This window comes from Zosterops lateralis (assembly GCF_965231275.1).
Source record: "Zosterops lateralis genome assembly, chromosome: 11".
Taxonomy (NCBI): Eukaryota; Metazoa; Chordata; class Aves; order Passeriformes; family Zosteropidae; genus Zosterops; species Zosterops lateralis.
In genome coordinates, this window is record NC_139771.1 from 10877583 (window position 1) to 10905374 (window position 27792).

General features: G+C 44.3%; 1 protein-coding gene across 2 annotated transcripts; it reads right to left on the reverse strand.

The window, feature by feature from the left end:
• ABTB1 (ankyrin repeat and BTB domain containing 1) lies at positions 1 to 27456 on the reverse strand. Of its 2 annotated transcripts, XM_083869777.1 has the most exons (12): positions 27323 to 27454; positions 25575 to 25637; positions 24454 to 24509; positions 22721 to 22865; positions 20661 to 20820; positions 19724 to 19769; positions 18605 to 18721; positions 14340 to 14455; positions 8845 to 8943; positions 8099 to 8266; positions 5081 to 5281; positions 1 to 3326 (listed from the first exon to the last, which is right to left on the reverse strand). In XM_083869777.1, the coding sequence occupies exons 1-12, from the start codon at positions 27376 to 27378 to the stop codon at positions 3120 to 3122; spliced, it is 1434 nt and encodes a 477-aa protein (XP_083725903.1). In that variant the 5' UTR covers positions 27379 to 27454; the 3' UTR covers positions 1 to 3119. The 2 variants fall into 2 exon arrangements, with proteins under 2 accessions (XP_083725903.1, XP_083725904.1); XM_083869778.1 differs by lacking the exon at positions 5081 to 5281 and having other exon boundaries at positions 27323 to 27456.
• Positions 27457 to 27792: the final 336 nt, after the last annotated feature.

Genomic DNA, 27792 nt, shown 5'->3' on the forward strand with positions numbered 1-27792 from the left:
GAAAAATCAAAAGGTTTTTATTTTGTGATAAAATTATTTGCAGCAAGAACAAAGTGAATTCAAATCTAAGTTTTGTCCTGGCTCATCTTAATTAGAGAGCTTGCCGGCATGCTGACCATCTGCTTATGCATGCTTTTGGATAGCCCTATTTTGCCAAAAGGCATGGGGGGGGAGTTAAAGGATCCCAAGTAATTGGACAATCTGACAGGCCTCACAGATGTGACCACTAGACAGATGAGGCATTTGCTTAGAAGCCCACGTGGACTTGTACTGCTGGGGAGGCAGATCAAAAGGCCATGCTGACCTTTTCTCCCACATGTACAACTGCAGCCTCACTTGCCCCACACTTAAGGATGCAGGAATGGAATTATTCAAGAGCAGCCATATGGAAAATGCTTCCTAGCACTGCTGCTCCTCCTCTGCCTTCCTCCTGCTTTGCCTACTGCCAGTATCCATTTGCTTTAGCAGCTGAGGCCTCTGCAGAGAAAAGCATTAGCACATTCCTTGATAATCCTGCTTCTGCATCTCGCTCAGTACAAGCAGAAGGCAAAGGCCACGTCCTGTTCTCTGGTGGCTCTGTGCAAGCCTCATGGGCTGTCACAACCACTGCTGTGGAAAGCCAACTGCTAAGATGTCAGAAGCGGAATTTCTGCTGGAGAAGAGATGTGATAAACTAAACATCCTGCCCAAGTTCAGCGTTATCTTCATCCATATACCGAGGAGAAACACAGAGGAACTGAACCAGCTGAGTTTAGCTGCTGATTTCTGTAGCAGATTTTCATGAGCCTGACACTCCACTCAGCAAGAAAGCAAGCAGTTCTCCTTCCACCCTTCCGTCTCCAAAATATATGGGACTTCATATTAAAGCTTCTCGATAGCCCTTCACCCTCTCCAAGTTCATGGAGAGACCTTCATCACTTTTGCTGGGTTCTTTGGTGCTCCTATCAAAGACACTGAGCTTAGAGGTGGACATAGAGGTACATTCCACAAATCACACAAGAAATGCACAGCTCCTCTCCATGTCACTGTCCCAAACAGAAGCACACTCCTGCTGCTTCCTGCTTCCACGAAGCAACATACTTCTGTGGAGGGACACATCCTCCACCCCAACCCTAATGTGATGGCAGAAAACAAACCACAACAACTCCTTGCACTTCTTCACAAGGATTTTCAAACAGAATTGAAGCACATACTGCTTGAATAGCCCTGCCACCATCATTCCCTGCCCCACAGACTTGATCTGCAGGAGACACCACTTCAATGCAGATGATAAAGAGCACAAGCATCTGGGGTTCAATTATATCAATGAACCTCATCCCTGCTCCCTCCACCTCAGCTCTATCCCCAGCTTCTGTTAAATGCAACTCAATCCTGACACATGATTTTGCCAAAGTCAGGCTTTCCCCAAGCACAGTGGCCAAAGCCCAGAGTCTCCTCCTCACAACTGAGTGCAGCCTGCTTAGTGCAGGTGGTGCCCAGGGCCTGCCCATGTACCTGCCAACAGCTTCAGTGCAGAAGAGGTACAGGCAGGGAGGCTGAAGCTCTCACTTGCTGTGGGGTATCAGTCTCTCACCTGGTGAGATCAGCAAATAAGAAAAACCCATCCTCTGAATATATCCACACCTGAAGCAAGTCCCTGCCAAACCCCAGATTTGCAAACCCTTTAGCCATGAGAGGCACCACCACTTTACAGAAAAAAACACCCTGAAGCTGCAGGGGATCCTTGCCCAGTTCCCACATCACATAATAGCAGCACACCTGGCGCAGTATATTTCAAGCTCTTGCCTGAGGAAGTGACCAAAATTATTGTAAAAGGCAGTCCCATGTGCTTCACTCAATGCCTCTTCTCCCTCCCAGAGCCCAGCATGGGAAAATATACCCAGCCTGCACTCTGGAGACCTGAGACTCCCCCAACACACCATTCCAGAGATGAACAGCTCCAAGGGCAGCCTATTTGGCAAGGCAAGCTTTATGCAAGGTTATCACCCACTGATTAGTGCCAAGGAGAAGAACACATTACCCTCATTAAGAATCCGGGCAGACAACATGAGATAACATGACTTACTGCAGAACACAGACTCAAAAACATTCATTAATACGAATAGTGAATTTCCTGGAGAACAATGAAGCTACAAGGCTCAAGGCTGAGCAAAGCCAGAAGGTCGTAGAGTGGGACAGCAGCCCTGTGGGAGACCCAAAAGGCCACATTCCTTTCAAAAAAGATTTCCAGTGACCCCTCTTCCCGGACCCACCAGCAAGTCAGCCTTGTCCTACCACAATGGATAAAAATAAAGGGAAAAGTGCTGTTTCCAAGAAGAAGGTGTTTAAGAACCTCTTAAAAAGGGCTGCTCTCCCTTCTTTTGTGCATTGAAAGCTACTGCTTTCTATGAATGCAAGGATTCTGGTCTCTACTTTATTCCCAAAGATGCTTGTTCAGAAAGCAAAGCTTTTAAATTCTGAGCACTTTGAAGCAATGAAAAGCTAGGGAAGACCTGGAAATTACTTTTTTTTGTTTATTTCCAATCTAAGCACTAAAACAGCAGGTGAAGACAGTGCCTTCCACGTAACCAATTACCTCTCTGTCCCCATTAGGGAAGCACTGCCCAGTTCTGCCAGTCTTATAAAGCTGACAGTGACAGTGCTGACCTCCTTTCCCATATATTTATTAAGACTTCAATCCAATTTTCTTCCTCTGCTGGTAGTAATTCAACAAATATTCTGGCATGAGCCAGTTTAGGAAGTGTGCTATTGAACCACAGAACAGGATGGCTTCTAACCTCAGGCAGTAGGAAGTCCCCAGAACAGCTCCCTAACCATCCCCAACAGCTCACAGTCTCCTCTCTGCAATGTATTGTACAAAGGAGTAGCTACTGACTTAGGCTGAGCTTTGGGAGCTACTTCTGAAAGGAGAAACAAAAAGAACCCAAAGGAAAACCAAACACAAACCCGAAATGCAAATGTCCAGACATAAATAAATTAAAAGGAAACCATGCCTGAAGGTGGATGGAAAGGAGGACAAAGAATGGGAAGCACGACATTCAGACTCAGATGTTCTTGCACTCCAAACCAACACAGTGAGGGCTGTGCAGGTTACATATGACAGGCAGGGTTTGCACACATCAGCACTCGAGCCCTATACTGGCCAGGAGGTTTTCTAGAGCTTCAAGTTTCTGGTTGGCTTCCTCAATGGCACTGTAAGTCTGCACGTTGCTGGTGATGTGGAAGCGGATGTCATCAACCAGAGGGATGGAGTCCGTCTCCTGCCGTTCCTCCACGGCCTCCGCATTCTCCTTCACAGCAGCTGCAAACTCCTCCAACTCCACCAGCTGGACCAGAAAGACATGAGAACCATTAGGAAGACAAGAAGACAGGTAAAGAGATGCAAAGGGTTGGAATAATGGTCTCAGATACTGTTAAAGGATCCCACAGAAAAGAAAGGAAAGCTAAGGTACATAGAGACTCAAATCCTCCTACACTTGGAGATGTGTCCTGCCATCCATCCAAAGGAGACAGTAATACTCCAAGAATAAACAGTCTCAACTGAAGGCAGTCTTGCACCTCTAACATTGCCCTGTAACACCTTCTAACTAAGCATCCCTGGTTCTGGTATTGGGGCACATGCACATACACAATATTCCCCCCAAAAAGGCTCCCCAGCAGGAACCAGGAGATGTTGGCAGACATTTCTGGGTAACATCTTCTAGCAGAGAAGCCAGTGGGTGCTTGTGCCCATTTCAGAACTGGGAGCCACAAATGACTATCCTCCCTTGATTCAGCCTCACCACCACAAGCAAGGCAGCTGCTCTGCTCTGCACTTAACCTGACAGAATTGGGTCACCCATGAATGATTCTGCATCAGGTTCCCCAGGAACGTGTGGTGAGCTGAGGGGTGAGAGGCAGTTTCCATCTGTCTACTCTACTGAGCTGTGCCTGGGCACAGCAGGTTGCTGAGCTCTGCTCTGCTACCACACTGCCAAAATCTCTCCCTGCTGCCATCGGTGCATCGCCACAGGATGCTGGCAACCACTGATGTCTGAACATCAGCTGGGATGGCTCTGTCTGTGCCAACACCTTTAAGAAGACACACTGCCAATGCTGAGTTCAAAGACTCCCACTCAAGCTAGAGAATGAGGAACACACAAGCAAAGCTCTATCCTGATCACTAGTTGGGACATTCAGCATCTTTTAAATCCTTTTTCAGAACCCAGAATCTGGGTACATGCTGATGCACCCAAGCTATACGCTGAACAAAGTAACAGCCCCAAAACTATTTCCTTCATTGTTTTCCCATGCCAAAAATAATTTCACACCTTTCAAGCTGCAGGTGAAAAAGTTACATTCCCATGTGAACTGTACAAGCTGTTTATAAAGATCTGTCTCAGCATAATAACCCTTCATAGGTTCTAGCTTATCCTTCCTTATGGCAACTTTCTCCAAGAGTCCTGAGACTAAGCTATAATCACTCAGGATAACACTTAAATTGAGCCCCATAAGGAAAACTTCAGTGTTAAATTCATTACTTCTTGCTGTTAGACAGCAAATTATCCACTGAGCAAATCCCTACTATTTGATTTGTCATCCTGAAGGAGACTAGAGGTCATGTTGATTTCTTCTATCTAGAGCATTATGCCAGGAAGAATTTCCCTCAGAAAACACAGGAATACATTTCCTGCACAGAGCTCCCCTACACACCCCTTTGGCTTCTCCAGGCTGCAGCTGGTGTATTCAGCAATGTGGCTACTTGGGCACAGTGGCTGAAAGTTCAGTGAAAATCACCTGCCCCTGGTACTTGCAAAGCTTTTTGGGCAACTTTTTCACCCCCACATTCCACAGGGATTTGCTAGCTAGGGACCAAACTCTGTCTTATTGTGATGACATCAGGTACTGCCACACTCCTGCTCCTCTGTCCTAACTCACCATGTGCTTTGCTACTTAACTGCTGCTTATTTTCTAATGAGAAGAGATAATCTAGAGAGGACAACCATCAATGCCAGAGCAAAGTACAACCATTCAATCTGTTGTCTCTATGGCTCAGATATGGGGGCATATGTGGTCACTGCCACAGGGAGTGTTTCAGTACCTTCTCGATGATCTTGGCCATGTACTCTGTGCACTGGTCCTCCAGTCGGGTCAGCTGGAACAGCTTTGCAATCCTCCAGATGCTGATGATGTTGTCCTCATCGAGGATCTGTGCCAAGGTCCTGCCACAGAGGCGCTTGAGCCCGGGCAGCAGGTACATGTCTGCCACACACAGCACGTCATAGGCATTCTCTGGAGACAGCTGACAGTGCAGAGGGGAGTTACTGCCCAGTCCTAAGCATGCTGCTTGTTGCTGGCAAACTAATGTGCTGCTTGGCCCGTTACTGAATGAGTGCTGACTATGGAGAGACAGGAGCTCCGTCTTTCAGGCTGTGTCTCCCACCCAGCTACCATGCAGGAATTTAAAGTGCAGCAGGGAGTTTCTCATGCTGCAGGTAAGCCCACTAGCTAAGCACAGGGCAGTCTTGAAACACTCAAGTGCATCTGGCTGCTAAAAATGTTTGGTGTGACAGTGGCAGGTCGCTTTTACCAGACATACTTCCAAGAGACAAACAGAAGAGGCTGGCAGGACAGAGAAACTTGTCCTCACATTTTTCCTCCCATTTTATACTGCTGGATTCACATTTTGTGAAAAATATGCAAAATTCTCTTAAGAGCCAGCACAACCTCCCTAGCACAGGGGGTACACTCAAGGACAGAAAACTGAACACAAAATAAACTGTAGGTGAGGCCCAACTGGGTAAGAATGTATTTTGCACATCAAATACTAGTGGAGCTCCAACATGCATCCAGAATGGACTAAGTTAATGGACCAGATGCTCAAACTTAAACTGTTGTGAATGGCCTTTAACATTTTGAGGCTCTTGAGCAAGAGAACCATGTTCCCACTTCCCTCTTGGGTACTTGCAAGTGATCTGAGGATAAAAAAATCCCTGTATATAAAGTTGGAGACACCACCTTCAGTTTCACTCAACCTGGCCGGGCAAATCCTATTTTTGTCAGCCATCTGTGTCACTAAACTAGAACTAGAGTCTCTCTCTGTTCCTGCTAATGTGAATTGCAAAGAGCTCAGTTCCCCACATCCATTGTAACAGTGGATCTGTGGGATGCTGCATGCCCTGGCTGAGGAGGAGGCAAAGGCCCTTGTATTTAGAGACAGAACAGTTGATCTGGATGGAGAAATGGTAACTGGTGCAGCCTGGCCCACTCTCCTGATAACTGGTGAGCAGCAAACACACTGCTGTGCACATCTATATGTGTGGTTGTTTGCTCTGATAACTGCAAACAGCTGACCTTTTTCTTCCCCCCACAGCTGTCTGCACCTGGGTTTGGAGAGACAGCTCCCATCAAGAGACCCAGTTGTGTAACACCCTGCAGCAGCTGGGCAGAAGAATGCAAGATGTAGGAGAGCCATGCCACGAGGGCGATGTATGCACATGAGGTAACAAAGTCCTTGGGGTTATTAATCAAGCGCTGCAGAAACTTCAGGAGTTGGAGGTGTTTGAGCCAGTAGTATTGATGGCTGCAGCTCCCAACTGCTTTATCAAGGACAAACCTGGCGAATGTTCCTCCAAGAACTCCCCTTGAGCCTACACAAGTATTCTGATCAGCAACTTATCTTTGTGCCTGAAACCCTTTATGTCCTCCATTCACACTCTTCTCCCTAACTGCAAACACTGTCACTACTGCATGGCAGAGACACCATAAATCCTTTGCAAAGAAAAACATGGAATTGAGAGTGCTGATACTTGGCTGGAGAAACATAGAACAGGGAGAACACTCCACGTGTAAATGTGGAACCTGAGCTATATTCCTGTCTTCCTGACCATTTTTTCTGGTGGTTTCTCATGACAGGTGAACTATGCAGAAGCTCACATCTTGGTCGCTCAGCTTGAAACTCAAGCTATGCACCATTCTGCCATTCTGCACATGAAACATATGAGTAAGATCCTTTTAACTCCTACACACTGTTGTAGGTCTGTCCTCCTAACCCAAGCCCAGAGCGAGCAGCTGAGGCATCCCTTGGAAAGGAATAGCTGCTTGGGAAACATCCTTCCTGTGAGTTATCATGAGGAGGGCAGGCACACTGGAGGAGTGCAAGGGAACAAGGTCAAGAGGATCTTCAAGCAGCTTCTCTCCCTCACTGCCTGCCCTTTCAGCAGGTGGCTGAGGAAGAGTGCAGGCAAGTGAAGGATCAGCTCTCTGGCATACCAGTAGCAATCCTGCCCTTGCTGCCTGCCAAACACTTCTCTCCCCACTGCTACCTGGAGGTGAATAGATCATCAGAAACAAGGTCACAGCTGTGTGCACTCTCGATACGGAGCACCTAACCCAGAGCACAAACACCACTTGGGGGAAGTGACACTGGCAGGTGCAGCAGCATCTCCAGTCACTGCCCTGATGCCAGAATACGTTCTGGGATCTTGCAGCGAGACCTGCTGAAAGCATTTGCCACAAAAACCAAAGCAGGAAGCTAATTAAACACTGGGATTTACTGCATCTTCCATTAGGCTGAAAACTAAGTGGGTTAGGGCTATTTTGTTACTGCTTGCAATACTGAGCACACCAAGGCACTGTTCTCCCAGTGGAACCTTTGCCCACTCCAGTAATAAGTAACAGTGGAAATAATGACTTGCTACAAATGGAAAAGTAGGCTATGATGCCAAGAGTAAATAAGCAAAATCTCTTAACCTGTCCAGATCTCCAAATGTGTTCAATCTGCCATCTACTGGCAGATGCTTCCCTTGTCTTTCCACAGAACCCAAGAGGGAAAGCTGCAAAGCCATGTATTTATTATGTCAATAAACAGCATGCAACCTAATTTCCAGATTTTCATTGTGGGATAAAAAACTAGAGATTTTCTTCCTGAACATCATGCACATGAACTATAACCCTGCCTGGCTAACAGCACTTTCCAGTATGTGGATACCTGAGACAAAAGTGAAGTAGCAGAGTTGGTCAGTGAAATTTAATAATATACACACACACCCTGCTCCAGATTTAGAAAAATACTGCTAAAAACACCAGCACTGAAGGAAGGACCTATGGCTGGGCTCACCTCTGTATCATCACTGTAGATGTAGTAGAGGATCCGGATGAAGATGTCTCCTGTAATGTTGTGCAGAGTCACCACAGGGATGCTGGGCTGTGTCTGTAGCTCCTCACTCTCACTGAAATGATCTTCAAGAAGGGCTTTGAAATAATCACTGCGACCACAGAAAAATGCCTGGAGAGGAATGAAAAACCAAAACACTGACATCTTGCTCACTGCACCAAACCAAAGGGCACTACCAACCAGCTGTCAGAGTAGCTCAAAGGTATTTCAGAAGTTCGGACTCTGTAACTTTGATTTTCCCTACCTTTTGAAGCTGTATCTCCAATATTTTTCTTAACATTACTCTATCCATGCCTACCCTAAGAACCACAAACACAAATGGTAAATGCAAGAGCTCAAAATTAGCATGGCACTAGGGCAGGACCTTGAGTTGAGGTTGGATGTCAAAATGCATTCTTACTGCTGTTCATCTGCAAATCAAACATTCATCTCTCCAGACACTGAACTCATAAGCCAGCATCAGCAGATTTTGCAGCTGTGAATGCTGTAGCTGAATTTATAAATTTATCTCCATACCTCTGCAAGAAAGGCAGGCTTTGCTGCTTTGTTAAATGCTTTAAATGCAGTTTTCCAGCTGAGTCAATGCTGCTTCTGCAGAGTATATAGAGCATAGAAGGAGTGGGGGACACAAGTGTGGACTAGATCCATGGCAAAAAGAGAGAAGAAGGAAGTACTAGACAAGCACACACCTTATGGCACAAGAAGTTGTAATCTTCCACCCGGAAACACACGTCAGGACAGCTGTTGAAGTTGTCGGTGCTGTCAAACGGCAACTCCCCAAAACCAACCTAGGAAGAGAAACCAGAAAACCCTTCCTTTAACATTCCTGCTTTAAATATGCTCAGGCTCCCAAGTTCAGAATCCTATGTTTTCCCAGAAAATGCCATCCCTCTATTCCCTCAGCACAGTGCAGAGCACCAGAGATGCTCATGGGAACAGATTCCCATGTCAGGAAATGAAGAACTGGTACTTCTGATAAAAGATATTCCTGGTACAGCTGCCTCCTTTATCCATGGTAATTTCCTGACTCTCCATACACCATTGGAAAGTGTTTCTCTGCCATATAACAAGGCAGATAACCAGGCAGAGGTGAAGTTTACTTCATGCAGTAGGTATCACAGGCATACTGGAGCTTAGGACCAGCCTTTTACTGGGTACATGTAAAAACATATAGATTACATCTATGTACACACCAATTTGAAATGATTTGGCTACAATTATTGCCTCACTTGAATAATCCAACATTGCTAAAGCACATTTTAGATTTTTGATTTGACTTGCAGCCAAAGATAGTGTTGTTGCAGTATTAATACTCAAGTGAATTATTTTAACAACACACCTCCACCCAATCCCACATGCCAACAATGACAGCACATACCAAAAAAAACCCAAACTGTTTGCCTTATGTTATTTTAAAGTGATACTTCCAAATATTTTCCCTTTCACCCTATTCTATATACAGGGTATATTCTATATATACTATATTATATATATTCTATTCTATATATTCTATATTCTAATTCAATTGCCAAAAAAAAAAAAAGTTTATATTCATAGACATGTAGCCAAGACAATCTCTGGAAACAAAAGTTTTCCCTGGTTCTTGCTTTCTATAAAGATGTCCATGAGGTACCTAGGATAAGCAGTTTATTCCTGGTGTCCTTCATCCAGGAAAATTACATCCCAAATTTGCACCCAGGAAAACCCTGGGCTGATGATAAAGATCAGACTCACAATAGTGGACTGCCCATTTCCAACCCACCTGCCTCCAACCAGACTCCCAGCTCTGCTGAGGGGCCAGATGACTCCTCCCTGCTGAGCTAAACAAAGGCACGGACTGGAACAACACCGGGTGGGAGTTCTCAGCCAGGCTCAGTGAGGTTTCTCACAAAACATGTTCTCATGTGGCAAGGCACCAAGCTGGCAAAAGCTCACATCACCACTGACCATGGCAATCTGCACTCATCTACCACACTCTTTGTCTGTCCACAGCAACTCTTGGCAGCTTCTGATTCTTGATCACAGGAGAAGCCCAGTGATGTAAACCATGCACACAGCTGTTGCAGTGATGCTGGCTCTCCACAACACCCCTCCCCAGCAGTCTTTTCCACTGGGCAATTCCTGTTCCAGAAGAGATGCAGCAATTCAAGGAATGGTGCCCACCTGATTTATCACCTCCTTTTCATATAGCTGCAACACAAAGGGCACCACCTCATCAAGATGAGATGAAATCGTCCCATTTGTAGATTCCCCAGGCTGCTATTTTACTGTTATCCGTGCCTCATATTTCAAGGCTTTGGTCCTTGGTCCATGGTCTCGGGGATCTGCAGCCTCACACTGTGGCAATGTATTACAAACACCAGCACCATGATGCAACTGCCCACTCTGTTTGTCTTGCTGTTCTCCCCACCCTATGCCCACAGCTTATTCTGTGGCATAGGATTCTGACATAGATCTGAAGGCTACAGATATGCAGGCACATCACAGGTAAAACAAACCTAGAAACAAACTTGGGCAAGAGGCCACTCTGCAGCATAAATGTGTTGACATATGTGTTGAGATAAATGCCACATCTCCTATGTGCATCTCTTCTTTGCTCTCCTTTCATTGTCCAAAGGTAAGTCTCTAAAATGAGTCCATCTCTCAGGAATGGAGATGGGGGTTTTATTTGTTTGAGTTTGTCTCCTGAATTATAAATTCCTCTGGGTTCAATTTTCTGCTTCTAGCCTTGCCTAGTCCCCACTCTGCTGCTCAGGTTTACAAGGTTACTTTCAATTCCTACTAAAAGTGCAGGTTCATGTCTTTGTTTCTCCTAGTCAGCATGAAGTGGCTGTGCAGAATTTTTTCCTTTTACTCCCCTTTCAAGTCTCTACTATTTCTACTCTTCTCCCTTGTCATGTTTGAGGAATCTAATCTCCTTTTCAGGATCTGCCTGCAGAAAATTGGCTTATTCCTCCCATCACCCCTATTCATACAACCTCCTTCATGGGCCTCTGCCCAGGTAAAGCAGAGCTGCCAAAGCCAAGTATTCTGCCCAGGGAGCACAACAGTCCAGCCTACAAGGTGCAAACACATTCACAGTAACTCAATCACCATACAGAAACACTCGAATATTCTCACTCTCCATCATCACGTGTGGAAGAGCACATCTTTGCTGCTACAAATTTCCTATTAGAGCTTAAATAGAAATGTTGCTGGAGGCAAAAACATACTAAGCAAACCAGTGGCAGCAAATTGTACCTTGTCCAGATTATCTCAGCAAGAAAATTGTAAATGAATTACAACACAAAATACAGGGGTTGGTGATCCAAGAGAAGATTAGCACCTCACAACCACCTGCAAGTGGCTTGGATAAAAAAAAAAAAAAAAAAAAAAAAAAAAAAAAAAAAAAAAAAAACCACCCTAAATTGGAAACATGTTGTAAATATTTCAGTTAATCTGTCCCTGCCAAATAGGCAAAGCAAAGCATAGGAGTCACTGCCATGGACAAGCACAGTACACAGCTGCAGACAGACAAGACAGAACCCATCTACTTGTTTCAAACTGTTCTTCCTATGCATTACAAAATCTAGTTTTACCCCTGAAGTAGTAAGTGGTCTCTTTTTTGCAGCCACACCACATGTCAATATAGATGGAAAGAACAGTATTTATTTAATGGTAAACTCTGATCCTTTGAAGTCTTTCTTCATCTTAGTTTGGTACACAGGATCTCAGTTAAAAGGTAACTGAAAAACACTTACAAGGAAACCAGGTGCCTACAGTGGAATATACTGGAAGCTCTGGAGTCTGTAACTCAGAGGTCACCTGCCAGACATGAAATGAAGAACCAGGGAGACAGTGGGAAGCCACATGGTTTTTTACAGTTGCCTGGCTTTTCATGGTATTTTTCTTAAATCTGTCACTGCTAAATTTTATTCCAACAAACTGAGGAAGCAGCTGTTGTGGACAGAAAAATCCTGGCCATTACTACTTGAAAACAAAACAGAGACAACAATCACACTTATAAAATAAAATAATGGGGGAAAAAAAGGCTTTCAAGCACAGGAAAGAGAAACAAGGTACTAGAATGATAAATGTGTTTAAGATATCAAAGAATAGATAGTTCTCAGTCTAGAAAATAATAATGAGCTGTAACCAGATATCAAACATTCATTATTGTTGTGTAAGATGCCACTGACCATGAAATTGGAATAAACAAAGTTTCCTACATCATCCAAGTATCAAAGACATTACATGCAAATTATTTGTTTACACTAAAACAGAACGCTGCATTACATCCCCATTTCAAACAATATGGCATTGCACGACACGCAGCAGCTCAAAATGTTTCTTGCCAAATTCTGGAAATGCTGGCTTTTATCCAGAAGCCAAATACCTGTTTTGTTCTGCATAGGCTGGAAAAATAAAAAGTAATGCATATTTCCCTTCAGAACACAGATGTCTATGAGTGACTACTCAGCTGTTCCTGACATTTTAGCTTACATAGTTTGTATCCTACTCCTTGTATGGTAGCAAACCTTCCAAGAATGAGTATGTGCAATGCCTCTGTCCCAAAACAAAGATGCCCAATTCACAGAATTTAAGAGTTTGAAAACATCACAATAAGAGATAAATGGCAAACAAACAAAAACAAACCAACGAGTACTACCTAGAGAGAGAAAAATGGGAATCTTTAAGAATCTATCAGGGTTAAACAAAGTACTCACACTTGTGCATGGCACACAAATTCTCTAGTGAGCAGGTGTGTGTGCCCATGCCCTCTTCACTTGTACAGCTGTAATAACTCTAATGCTGCCTTCATTCCAATCTATGAACACAGCTTACAATTCACAGCACTGTCAGATGACTACATTATTCCAAGTTTCCTCCTTTCCTTCCAGCTCCTATTCTACAAGAAAGAATTAAGAAGAAAAGTGTTTCTAGCTCTAGAAGAACAGCTTAACAGAAGTATGCCATCAAGGTCTGGAAACAAGCAATCAAACAGGAAGTATTCTTTTTATTTGTGAAGTGACTTATAATATATGTAAAGCTCACTATTTTGGGGTCCATGATCCTTTTTTTTTTTAATTCCTGGGCAGGTAATCTGAAGCTTACTTATAGTATCACCTCCTTTAAAGCCTGCAAACATACAGAAAAGCACATTGAAAGCCACAAAAAAAAAATGCAGAGTTATTTGGAGGAGGCAGGTTACACAGGAAAGATTTCTTTAGTTGTAAACTTGATGGAGAAGAAAAACTCCCTCTATAGTGAAATATATCTGAAAAAAGCCAGCACAAAACACTTTGGCTTATTAAGGTAAGAAACCTTATTCATGTACACACACACACACACACACACTCTGCACCAGGCAGGTCTATTTGGCAGGGGACAGAAAGAGAAAAGGTAATAAAACTTTACTATATCACTCAGTCATACAACCTCTGGGCACAGCAGCCACCTAAAATGAGTCCACGTTATTAAATACAGTGGTTGGTATAATAAAGAGGACTAAAAAAAGGACATACATAAGACCAAAATGAATCTGCTGAGATTACAGAAAACACCAGATGCAGAAAGAATGAAGACAACTAATAGTTACCCTAATCTGCAAATGGGATAGAAGATCCACATATGTGATCCTAGCTAATAATACAATGGTATTTTAACATAGATATCATCAACCTGGGGGTTATTTCTGCGGGATAAGACATAGTTCGGAAAAGTAGATCTATTGCCAGTCAAGTTAAATTCTCTTCAGAGGGACTTACATTTCTGCTGGAAATACTTTCAGAGTTTGGAAGCACCTCTCAATTGCAGTGTGTCAGTTCCTAGCAAGCAAGCCCAGCAAGTCACCTTTCACCTCTATATCCCTTTGGATACCCAATGCCTGCTGCTACAACATTTCTAATTCTCAAGAAGGATGGCAAAGAGAAGAGTTGGTGACCTTGTCCAATTGTATTCAATGGGGAAATCCCCACCAACCACATGGAAAGGGTTTTATTTACCAAGATCCCTGCTGGGGGGGAATACCAAAGGGGCAAGACCAGCACTGATGGCCTCATTACACAATTTTTACACTATTTCCAAGCAATAAAAGCCTTTCAGCATTTGGAGCACCAGGAAACAAGCAAGCACTAAAGTCTGGACACAAGTGAGCACATATCCCAGCCCCAGAGAGCCCACGAGGAGTAGAAGTGCTCCCTACCCGCAGTTCAGCTGGCAGGGCGCAGTCTGCCAGGAGAGCCAGATCTTCCTGCAGCCGGCAGTTACCTGTGGGCTCAATCGTCAGCACTTTCACACAGGTCCCTGGCTTGGAAGAGACTGGAAGAAGCAAAAAAACAGAGCACAGATGCCTGAATTCCTCTACAAACATTCTCTCCTGTTTAGATAAAAGACATGCCAGGAAAACCAGTATTACTGCTGTTCAGCTTTTACTGCAAAATACACACAATTCCTCTATGCACACACACATTCAGCATCCCTCAGTGCAGCCAGTGAGCAGGGCTAGAAGACAACACATATTGTTGTCTCTCCTCAAACCTCCACTTAATTCCTTATGCTGGAATATCAATTGTGGGAAACAAAGTTGGCACAAGCATATTTGAAGCCCAATTTGCTCTTTGGAATCCATGTCATCAATTACAGTTAAAGACCATGGATCAGGCTGCCCTGATCTCTGTAGAAGCCACTCACACACTGCCTTCCCCAACCACCTCTACAGCTGACAGGATCATCTAAGGTAAAGCCCATGCCAGGGAAATTTTAAAGTTAATCTGCTTCCATGCCCCTCTGCTCTACCACATGCTTTCATGGGGGAAGAACTGGAGTTCCTGGCATACAAGGAAGCGTGTGGAAAAAAGATAAAGCGCCACTGGAAAATGCAAATTTGTGGTGAGGAAGCCTTAGGATACTGTTGGGAGCCAGAGAGACAGAGTTAATTCTGAAGCATTTAGAAGAATTTCTGACAGGTATGATTCACTACATTAAAACCCCTCACAGGTGAATCATGCCACCTTGAGACCTCATTTCTCCTGACATTTTGCACAGCATTACATGAGCTCCATCAGATGACTCCATTGAGTCGTGGGTGAAAGAAGACCATGATGTGCCACAAAACAAGATATCCACCCCCTCCTCCACATCACTGCCGCACTCCTCAAATATGCCACCACTGTACCTCTCCATTGGCCGCATGTCCCAGAAAGATTTCTGGAAAGGGAAGGATAATCTACCAGTACAAAATAGTCATGTACCATGATTGCAACACACAAAGCACACCAGCAAGGAAACAGGCTGCCCTATTAGCATGAAATGTTACCCTCAGATAAATTACTTCCAGAGTAAATAGGCTAAGAGGAGGCCTGGCACCAACACAAACCAGACTGAGTGCATTTTCTCAAAAAGCTCTGATCACCCACACATCAGCAGGAAAGAAGGAAATTTTTTGCTTTCCAATTAGTGATTCTTCATGGCATTTGTATTTCTGTAGTACTTATTCTAACAGTCACCAGGTCAGGCTCTGTAAGTGCTAATGGACTCAGCTAGTAGTAGTCAAGGCAAAGAGTTCTTCTCTTGGGATGCACAGAGCATCTGTGCACTTTCCCAGAGACACAAAAGAACAGCGATTTTTCTGAAATGCAAATCTATTCAGACACTACATCTCTCAAATCCAAGGGCACAGCATTTGATATCACTCAAAAATCTTTCCTGACAGAGACAACAAAAATCAAAGTTGTGAAATAGGAATAAGCTGCTGGCTGCCACCAAGCAGCAGGGACCATGAAAGAGGAACACAAGAAAGATGAATGAAGGGGTTTCTGAAAAAAGCAACATAAACAATGCAAGGACCTGAAGGGAAAAACCAAACTGTGGTTGATGTTGAGACTGGGTTTCTTCCCAGTCTAGCACAGCTGTATAGCATTGAACATTGCCTACCAATGTATCAGCTACCTTGGTTTTCCTGCTCAATACTTCTTTGTAGTCTTCTGGTTAAATTGAGCCAATGTACCACACAACATAAGAGCCACAAATAAACCACACTAAACTCCCAAAACTTTCAAAATTATGCCACACTCAGACGCATCTGCTTCCCAATGGCATAATTAGCTATAAACACAGATTCTGCACATCCAGTGTCTTTGCTACAAAGGTAAGCATCTCAAACCTCGTTCTCACCCTTTTGGCGCTAAAACTTCCTGAAATTACTGCAGAACATTTATTTTCTAATACATGCACTTCTAAAGGAAGGATTATGGCCTAATCTGGACAAATTGTTTGAGCTCTTCCAAACACTGCAATATTTTTTTCTTGTTATAGCCACAATATACACACAGGGGAAAACAGGCAAGTATTCACACCCAAATACATCTCAGGTGCAACAGAAGGCACTGGGTCATCCTCTTCTTGTACTACTGTCTGTGCATGCCAAGATACTAAGTGCTTTCGAAACACTGATTAACTCTAGATAATGAGATTGCAGACACTGCAATTATCCAGTGGAGCTGCAGAGGCTCGAGTTCATCTTGTTTTCTTGTTTCAAATTCATAATACAGATGCAACACATGACCCTGCTCTGCAGACCTGAATCAGATGTCTGTTCCTAAAACACTCAAAGAAACAGACACGCTTTGTCAAGTGCCAGACACAACGTGATCTAAGACCTTTCGAATTTTTTAACTTCTATAACTCTCACATATATACCTTTCTGCAGAATCAAGTTTCCTGGTTTCCACATGAGATTTAAGAAACAAACTATTAACAATTGTTCTATTTGTTTGAGTCCAACCTGTCACAAATAAAAATCAAGACTAGTACTTCCATCAGTGCTTTAAATCACCCACTGACAGTCTTCTGTCAGGCCTCAAAATTGAAGAGCTGTTCCCTCCCCAAACTATACAGAAGTTAAATTATTTGTCCAGTGCCATTATAGTTCCAAGTGGTGCTTTTATCTAAAACTTCCAACTAACCTGAAACTTTACTTCATAATTTTCCATTTGAAAACCCACCAAGAAGTCAGCTTTTCTGCAGTTCACAGATTTAAGCACCTTCTTTTCCTTCCACAATATAATATGAGACTTCAACTAAATTAATTACAGTGGAATGTCTCAGCTAGACCCTGGGAGACAAAGATAAAAAGGAAAAAACAGATCTCTGGCATCTCACTGAATTACTCTGATATCAAAAGATGACACAAGATAATTTCGTTACCTGATTTCTGAGTAGCTTTTATTTTACATTCATTTATCACTGCCCTTTTCCGCCACTTATTTAATACAAACTGATACCTTACAGGTTTTCTAGATAGCAAGAAATGCATTTCTAACCTCTTCAGGTCCATGTTTACATTTGTGTTTACAAAGCAGAAGTAAGACCTGTGACACAGCTTCCATAAGGACTTGCACCTTGTTCTACATGGGAACAGCTGTACCATGGTAAGATTGTCCCCCCACCACCACCAAACAACTGCACCTGTGTAAAGGGAAACCTGCACATGGTAATATCTTCCATGTGATTTGCAGATGAGGAATTTCTTGAGCCAGAAATATTCTATTAATTATGTCCTGCAACTTCAGGAGGCTGAATAATCACAACTCATATTCAAAAGGAAACGGTGGAACAGCTACATCCCTGCCTCTTAGATCAGGGAAAAAGATGCTATTGACTTTAAACTATCAACTGAAGTCTCTTCTAAAATCAAAATTAACTTGATTAAAGAAGTTAACTCAGAGCACGGAATGAGAATCAGAAGCTTTCAGCCTGAAGGTTTTGTTATCTGATAATTTTTTCTGCTTCGTGACTAACACCCCTTGTGCTGTTCTGATTGCTCTTCACGTGCCCATTAGCTTAAGCTAAGGAGAAGAATGATAGACTCCAACTGCTGGTCTTCACGCAATAGGCTTATGTCATGATTAGATCACAAGTTATTTGGATAACAAGAAGTCCTTAAATAGAGGATAGCTTAATTTAAGGTTTGGCAAATCCATGTGTTCCTAATATACACATGCTTTCAGAAATACTTCTCTGCTTTTTTAAAGAAGTGTTGTATCTCCCTCTGCACCCATTTTGGGCCAGTTATCAAACATTTTATTTTGGTTAGGGGTCATATAAATGCAGAAAATTACTTCTGACTGCATACATTTTATCTTTCTGGGAATTAAAACAACTTCCCAATATATACTCCACCATGCTCAGTTCAATGTCTGGCAACCACAGCAAAGTCCTGCTGCCATGGCTGCTTTACTATAAAGAAAGCATTCAATATAAATTATAAACATGCATGTGTCATACACTTCTACAGCTGCCCTACAGAAAGGCCACGACTGAAAATTATCATGCAAACATAGAAATTCCACAACAGAATCATTTTCTGGAAGCCCCAAGGACAGAATGGAACATCCACCATCACACTTTCTATTTTTCCCTGAAAGGGTACACAGGCACAGCTGAGACAACAACAAGTCAAATGCTTACCAAATTCATAGACTTTTTTACATTTGGTCTCCAAATCATCGATGAGATCCTGCAGCCGACACTGCTTGGCCAACCTCTTGCAATCGCTGACATATTCTACATCAATATCCAGACGACCTGTCAAGAACAAATGCAGTCAGCTCTCTTAATCCACAGGATTTTGGCATAAAAATGGCAAAAAATAAGGCCTGAAGACTTGATAGCACAGAAACTTAGTAATTAGATACACTGTCTCACTTTTCAGCATCCACTTAGAACTCAGTGCCAGAAGCTAAGACATGGTATTCCACCACCACCCACCACTTAAATCAGTAACAGTTTGGCATTTAATTCACATTCTCGCTTTCCAGGGTTTACCCTAATAGCATCATTCAAAAGTCCAAAGCCCAAACAGGCTAGAAAGAACATGCCAAATTCCCTCAAAAAACAGCAGTACAACAGCAGCAGGCATGACTGCCACCAGTGACTATCTGGCTTTGGGTAAGAACAGACTTTAGGCACAAGTTTTCTTCACAGGATCTTTTACAATCAGTGAAAATGTGGCAAGACACGTTTCTGAACACACTGTATTGGAAAATAAGAACCTTGAAGACAATGTTAATTTCTGGCACCACCTCCTGGCCTGAGATAGTTCAGCATTTAGCATGCCTACATTTTCACTGGACATTTTCACAGAAGGTTTAGGATCAAGTTCCATTCAGAAAAAATACTACAAAGTGGTCAAAGCATTCAGCACACACTGCTCAGGTCTGCCAAACTGAAAATGTCATACATGGGAAACTAGCTTTTCACCACCTTAAGAGGCTGTTAAACCAGGTGACAGATTTTCTTTCCTTTAGTTAAAAATACAGTCTCCAAGTCCATCCAACCAATCAACCTAAGCTGATTTTGGTTTCAATTGACCGTATAATTACCAGCAGGACAACAACTGGAAAAAGGTACAAACATCTTGGAAGAGCTGGTGATTGCTCACATTCTCCTTTTCTGCCAGCAGAGAGGATTTGTTGGCAACTCAAGCACCCAAACACTGCTGACTGCAAGCCTGCACCACTCAGCGCAGAGGTACAGACAGCTGCCCACCAGCCACGTAAACAAATAGCAGAGGGTAAGGTCATTTACCTGTGTATAGATACTGCAGAAGAGCACCAAAGGCTGCTGGGTTAATCTAAAATGAAACAAGAGAAAGCTACATTTGGAATCACCATGAATTTAACAGTAAGTTTGAAACATGATCCTGAACAAACAAAAAAACAAACCCTTAAGTCAGAACTCACACACTGCACATGATTTCCTTGCTCCTCACATAACTAATGCTGCCACTTCACCTGTCTTACACAGCTCCTTGCTGTTTCAACTGATACTAATCCCTCAGGTACCTCAGGGGACAGGACATGACTAATAGAGGAACTCAAGTGACACGGTTGTAATATAGGCTCCGCAAAATCCAGGTTTTTACTGATCATAAACATTTCCACATCTTCCCAGTTCCAGAGGAAAGATGTTCTTGTACAAAGAGAAAGGAGAGCAGTGTTCTGAGAAACTGGGATTATGTTTGTCACAAGAGAATTTGGACTGCCAGGGTCAACTTACAGAAATGTGTGCCAGAGTATTGGTGGTTAATGGATGGAATGCACTTATGACCTATTTAGTTCTTGCTGCAAAAGCAATAAAAGGGACTCAATTAGTGCCAATTATGGAGGTGAAGTCTTCACCACAGACCAGCTGTCCACCAGGAATTAGACAGACTCAACTCATCCTAGAGAGGGGCTGTGACACAGCTGGCAAATGGTAACAGCTACATGCTACTGCAATTAATTAAGATATGTTTGAGTCCATGACAGAGGGAACAAAGGGAAGGTATGCAATCTGCAGCCTTTTGTTATCTGAAAAAGATGCAATTTTACTGCATAAAGTGCCTCCATAAGCCCTTCTCCTCAACTAGGGTCATTCTGAGCCCTGGGAGCTATTCACTGTGGAAGTTAACCCTCAAACTCACTTTCCTCACCCGGCTGGAACAGCAAAAGAAAGGAAAGAATGGAAGCACAGCCTTGCTCACCAGTGGGTGCTTCAACACTATCATGTTTTTCCCCTTCCATTTGGTCTCAAACATCTCTGCAAAGTAGGCGCTGCGAGCACTGAGGATGCAGCGGTGGGCACAAAAGGACTTGCCATGAACGATGAAAACAATGTCACTCTGGTAACCCTGCTCCAGCAACCTGTGAGGAACAGAGAGAAGGGAAACTCATTGCAGGATGAAAAAGGGAAGAATGGAGTAATGCTAGTGGGGAACACGGTACAATTAGGTCTAAATGAACAAATACCCCCAGCCATTGCAGTCTCTCCCTGCTCAGCAGGAAGGCCAGCATGGGGCTAGTACTGCACATACTGAAGTGGGATGTTTCACTCCTCCCCATAACTCAAAGAAGTTTTGTTAGTGCAGTGGAGGAGCTGGAGAATGAAATCTTCCTGCCTTAGCTGAACACTAGGAACATATTTTAAGGTGGAACTAGCTGCCCCCAAGCACATCTTCAGAAGTTAATACTGTTTTTAAATCCTCAGATGTCAAAAAAAAAAACCCTGTAAAATGACACACTTTCAAAAAGAACTACCCTGCTACAAAGTAAGATGCAACATTCCCACTCGCTGGGCACTGTCAGTGTGTGCACTTTAACCATGTAACAAATAGGAGAGGACATGATGTCACCCACCCTCAGAAGAAGGAAGGATATGACAGGCATGAAATGCTGGCAATTACCACATCAAAGGTGAAACCTCATTTATGCCTGCATGCCCATACCTTCATTCTTCAAAAGGAAAAAATGAAAACTGCTACTTCTAGAGTCTACAGCAACCATCAGCAGCATTTTCTAATGCCCATCACTCCTTGCACATATATCCTCAAGAGGTCAAATCAGGTAAACATCAAGCATCATACTCCTCCTAGAGAGTTGGACTGGTGCATAGAAAGGTGTGGAGTCACATATGGAGATGCTATCAGAGTCTGGAATGCTAATCTCAATGTCCTGCCCCTAGCACACCATTCCTTTCAGGTGTCTTGCCCCAAACCAAACAGAAGCATTAGGTTTTTACTTTTTGCCTTCCAACTGTTGCCCTTTGTTTCAACTTTAACACAAGGTCTGCTTGAATGAGAAGCGGAAACCAGCACATTTTAGCTTTCACTTATCATCAACCCTGCACCACCTGAGCCACAGTCACCAGGGCAGTAATAAATCAGCCTGCAAAATTCTACTTCCCTGGAACACAGAATCTGATTTTACTTAGATAAATGAGTTTCCTTTCTCCCCTTGCTCCCTACAGCTTCAGAAATTAGGACACTGTAGTACTGGGAAGATTATCAGATTTTTCTAGTACTTATTAACACACCTGTTTCAAAAATTTTTTAAAAAGGCACATCAAGGTTTTAACATTTGTAAGTCAGTCCAATGGAAAATAAAAAGGAAAAAAAACCAAACCAACCAGCAAGTCTGTAACAACAGCAGAGTTACCAAGGTACAGAAACAGCAAGAAGAAAAGCTTGAAACTATTCCTCTACTCCTGAGCAAGTTAGGCTGCCACTCAAGCTCCAGTACAATGTGGGACAGGCAACTTTGAAAAGTATCTTTAAAAAATTGAATAACCAAGAAAGAACTGGGCAATGTCAATGTTGAGTCAGTTTGAGGCTTCTTAAAGTGCTCTGTTTCACAAATGAGAAACATTTTATCAGTGCTGAAAATTTCATCTTGCAAGCTATAGTAGCTTCAGTCCTGAATCAGAATTTCAGTTGACATACTATCCTGAATTGTTGAAGTGGTTTTAGTGATCTGATTTTGGTTTGACAGTCAAGGATGACAGCTTAGTGCTTCTGCATCATAATGACCAGATTTCTGTTGACTCTGAAGTCTGTACACAACTCATTGGAGGCTATGCACACACACACCTGGGGATCAACCCTTAGGGCACGGCAAGAGGAACATCCTTTAGGAAGCTCTACATGCCCAGGAATGAGAGAGGGTACTGATCAGCTGCCCTTCAAAGCTGTCCTGAACAGAGAGTTCATATATGCAGAGGCGCTTAGGAAGGATGATGGGATGCTCTGCACATGCCTCATGTCCTTACCGCTGGAGGAAGACATCATAGTAGTCCCTCTTCATGCACTTGGCTGTGATCTGTTTGTACTCCTTCAGCAGCCGGCGGATGGCATCGCTCAGAGCTCCGTACAGACAACGTTCTCCATCAAAAGTGTTTGCCTCACACTTTGCTCCTGTTAAACAACCACAGGCACAGGCCAGCAAGGCAGAGTTAGATCCTTCCCCAGTGTCCCCAAATGGTCATTAAACGAGTGTGACTTCTGGCTGCTGACATGTTTCACTGTGTCCCCTCTGCTGATGAGTATATTGACAAAAACTGAGCTTCCCTCACATGTGTACAATCCAAAGCTGCTCTCCCACAGACAAATCCCTTTCTGAGAAAGTCATGACTTGTTTAAACTGACCTCCATAAAAAGCCTCTCAGCATGGCTCCAGCAGTGTTCTGGGAAGACAAATCTCACTGTACAAAGAGTGCAATCATTTCTTGGACTGTTAAGAACTCCTCCTAAAAAGTATTTCTGCTTTGTATAAGACAGGAGCCTCTTTAGGTTAGAACCTTCTAGAAATTTGGAGGGCATTTGCATTTTCCTATTTAGAATTACACAAGTTGATTAAGATGCTGCAAATGCAGCAGAAAACCAGACCTTTTGAGATGTGATTCTGCACTCTGGTTCCTTTGGCAAAACACTACCAGCACCTAGGAGAATTTGGGTACTGAGAACCAAATGGGCAGGCACTTGGTCTTGCTTTGTCTGAGATTAGCAAAATCCTTTCCATTTTACAGTTAAGTCCTGTGTCCTGGGTTGCAGTGTAGGATGTACACAAAGTATTTATTCTATCACCATCTTCATGAAACTGTTGAAACCAGGTGGGCTAGTGTTTTCCCAAGCCCCCTGCCTCTTCTGCTAATGGCCTTTGGGGGTGTCTTCTGCTAATGGCCCATTAACGCCTTGCCCATGACTCACAGGTAACTCCCTCCAGGGGTTATCTCTGTTTAATGGGCCATCAAGGACCCACTTCACAACTCCTCATCCCATTGTGAGATGCTCTGCCCAGGGAGAGGAGCCAAGCATTCTCACCTGGATATAAGCTGGTATGTGGGACAGTGCAAGCAGCACTTACCCACTGGATTCCCAGAGGAGCAGAGCTACCAGACCCTTCTACAGGATCACTGCTTCAGGAAGAGCACCTCACCTGGACTGCTTCCACCATCCTGCTCAGGTTGTATTCTGACTCTGTCAGTGATCCTTTGTGTTATTGCATTTATTTTATTTTATTTTTACCTTTCTTCTTATTAAATTGTATCTCTGACTTGGAGCCTCTCATTCGTTTTGTTTTCAAACCACGACATCCTGTTTACAAAGCCAGGCTATCAGTAGAATACAAGGAAGTTTTACAAGGACAATTCTTCCTATTAAGTACAACTCTTAGATCAGCATATTCCTAACACCATTGCACCCTCACAAAATATCAGCTATGGCTTCAGAAAGTCATGAGCCATCACAGCTTCCCTTTCTATGGATTTTCAAGATTTCAAGCAAACAGAGAAATTTCAAGCAATTTCAGGAAGTAAACTCAAACAGCAAATGGTCTGCAAAAGAGACCATGAAGGTGTGTGCAGGGCTCCTTCTGTAGCCTTATCAGATCAGATCATATAGTTGGTTGTAACAGAAGAAGTTTCCACAAGGGACAGCTGGAAGGACATACAATCCCAGGGACCAGAGAAAGACACTGCATCCACATCAGGACACTTTTGCTCACCGTTGGCTAGAAGATAACGTACAAGCTCCTCATGTCCACACAGACAGGCGTAATACCTGACAATAACGAGAGAAAGAAAATTAGAGATGCAGTAGGAAGAAAAATTCAGCATTTTGGCACATCACTACACACAGATCACAAGCACTGAGCATCCCTGATAAGCTTAGGAGACGACTCCTCATAGGAGTGAGGAATTGCTACCAAATAGCACAGAACCAGCAACAGACTAAGCAGGATCTGTTCCCAGCAATCCCAGGCATTGCAAGGAGATCTCAAGGTCTCAGTCTGGATTCAGCATCTTCTGTTGCACTACCAGCTGCCAAATCCATTCTCATTTTAATGGAGATCATTGCATGGGCACTCAGCAGTCTACTGAATTCTCAGAAACACTCCATGCTCCTTCTGTTGTCAGTCAGACTGCCATACACTATGGCAAGGAGGGAAGAGCACCCACACTGGATGTACAGCAAATCCACCCCCCATTGAAGTTCTACTTCAATGAGTTTTGTTTTCTCTTTCACACTCTAAGCCTTTCATGATTCTCTTTCACAGGGACCTCAAATTGTCTTACAAACTAAGAGATTCCTGTAACACGCATTGCAGCAGCCAAATGTTAGTCTACCTTTACTTTGGGAAGTTATTCCGTCCTCTAAATATATTGCAGATGTCTAAATGTACTTTAATTGTGGGGAGCTCACAGCACATCCCTCAGCACCTCCAGGGTGATTCCTCATTATCTACTGCCAGTCAGACTGTGATCCCACAGCCTCTTGGCATTTTATCAGGCCAAGCTTCCACCCAAAAAGACATGCTAGAACGCCATAGACTTTGGTGGGGGAAAAATTTAATCTAGCCAAGAGCAGAGTGCTTAATCCAGGTAATTTGGTCACGAGACCACACTTCTGACCATCACTACAGCAAGCCCCAGTCAAATGGAGTGACAAAGACATACTGAGCACAGCACCCACAAGGAAGAGAAGCAGAACTATGTAGCCAAAGCCCCAAAAAAGCAGAACCTGAGACATTTTGTAACAGTGCTCGTTGCTGCTGATGCAGAGAGAGTAAAGGAGCTCTGAAGGCCCTACCCCCGCCCAGCCAGTGCTCCCAGCTGCAGCACTCACAGGGGTGTACTGTCCCACTTATCACGGACATTAATTTCCACATCTCGCTGTTCAAGAAGGTATCTGGAAGAAAAGGAAGAGAGCAAAGTTAAAACTTCAGGCAGCTACTCAGTCACATTCTTCTCTTTCAGAAGATGTAATTACAAGTTCATAGAGTAACTTCCAAAAGTATGGCAGGATCTTGCATTGGAATTGGGGAACTGTCAGCTGTGGCTGAAGGGGCATCAGCCAAATCTTCACCCAAAGAATGGTGTTCTACAGCATGGCCTAGCAGCTCACTTCAATTTTAAGTGGTGCACATGGGGAAAGAGGGTAATCAAACACATCTCTAACAGGACAGTAATCTCAAAAAAAGCCTGAGCACTCCTGCAGTACTTTCACTGCTCCAACAATGCTCCCAGCCTGGATGCTTACAAATAAGTGGCCAATTTTAGGAGGCCAAGGCTGGACTCCCATCCTGCTCGTGGCTTTTCCTGACAAAAGCAACAACATCAGTGTCACTTCAGACCATTCTTAAACCCTGCCACTTCCCTGTCTTGCACATTTAGACTAATCCAATGCTGCCAACATTGCCTCTTTGACACCTCTAGAAGCTGGGCTTTGCCTTGCAGACAAACATTCTGCACAGTGTGGCTCAAGTTTTGTTTTTTTATCACCCACCATGTGAGTCCTCTCTTTCACTCCCTTTGCCTTTGTTGTCTCAAACTTCAGGTTCCTCTGACCACATTCAACCACACCAAGCAACTCAGCTGCTTTCTACACAGCCCCATGTGGTCAATTTGTTACCCCTGCTTTGACAGCTTTGTCAGACTCTCATTTTTCCACCATTACTTCTATATGGGTCATCTTAAACCTCTGTAAGGCCATCCTCTCGGACCCCTCCTTCTACAGTAAACCTGCAATTTACTGCTTGCAATGATTTAATCTAACACAATCACAACAGACAAAATGTTCCCCAGACCTTATCTATCTGCACACTCACCCTTCACTAGCAAGCACCTTGAAACAGAGGTTGCTTTGATTATCTGGCATATTACACATTAAGAGATGGAAGAATCAAGTAGGATAAAAGCATGAAGAACAGTTTTAGATTCAAACCATGAGATGCAAGAAAAGAGTCTGTTGTAAACCCTGGACCTTGCACACAACTAGCCCATTTGCCTCACTGCAGTTAAACTGCGCTGCTTTGAGATGAGCAAAGAAACTTGACCTGAAATTTTAGTATCCCCATATTTCTCAGAGATACTCCCACAGTCTACAGCACAAGGTATCTAAACATTTCCACAACGTCCCAGGGATCCAGCTTCCTACCAACACAGATACCATTTCCACCGGTAAAGAAAGAGCAGCGAGAGAAGCCTTGTGCAAGGACCTTTGCCACAGGCAGCATCCACACCCACGAGCACACAGTGACCATCTGACACTCAAGACACCTGCCGGAACCAGGCACACCTCACCCGAACCTGAGCACCCCGGCAAAGGCCAGGGGCACACCCAGCTCCTCGGGGTGCAAACAAGCTGCATTTGTGTACGAGAAACAAACAGCCCTTGCCGCACCCGGCCGCTCCTGGGGAGCCCCAACGCTGCGAGAGCCGCCCTCGGGGGCCGCGTAAACAGCTCCAGGTAAACACGTCCCGGCGAGGCCAGGCCGTCCCGACGAGCCCGGCCCCGCTCGCCCCGGCGACCAGAGCGGTTAAAGCGCAGAAATGGATGCTGGGGACCTTGCTCCCTGCCCCGGCCCGGCTCACCGCACGCGGCTCACGTCGCCCTTCTTGCAGCTGGTGAAAAGGTCGCTGGTGTCCATGGCCGGGCCAGGCCGCGGGGCGGCGGCGCCGCATTGACGCGGAGAGCGGAGGAGCGGCCGCCGGGCCGGGCCGGGCCGGGCCGAGAGACAGCGACGGCGGCGGCGGCTGCGGGGCGAGAGCGGCGGGCGCTGTAAACACGGCGGCGGCACCGCCCGCCCGGCCCGCACCGCCCCCGCCCGCAGCGCCCCCTGCGGCCCGGAGGAACAACTGCCGGCCGCGCTGCTGCACGGGGACACGGGCCCGGGCCTCGGGAAAAGGGACCGGCTCCGGAACAAACCGGGGACTGATCTGGATTCGGGGCTCGGGAAAAGGGACCGGCTCTGGAACAAACCGGGGACTGACCTGGATCCGGGGCTCGGGAAAAGGGACCGGCTCTGGAACAAACCGGGGACTGATTTGGAACACACCTGAGG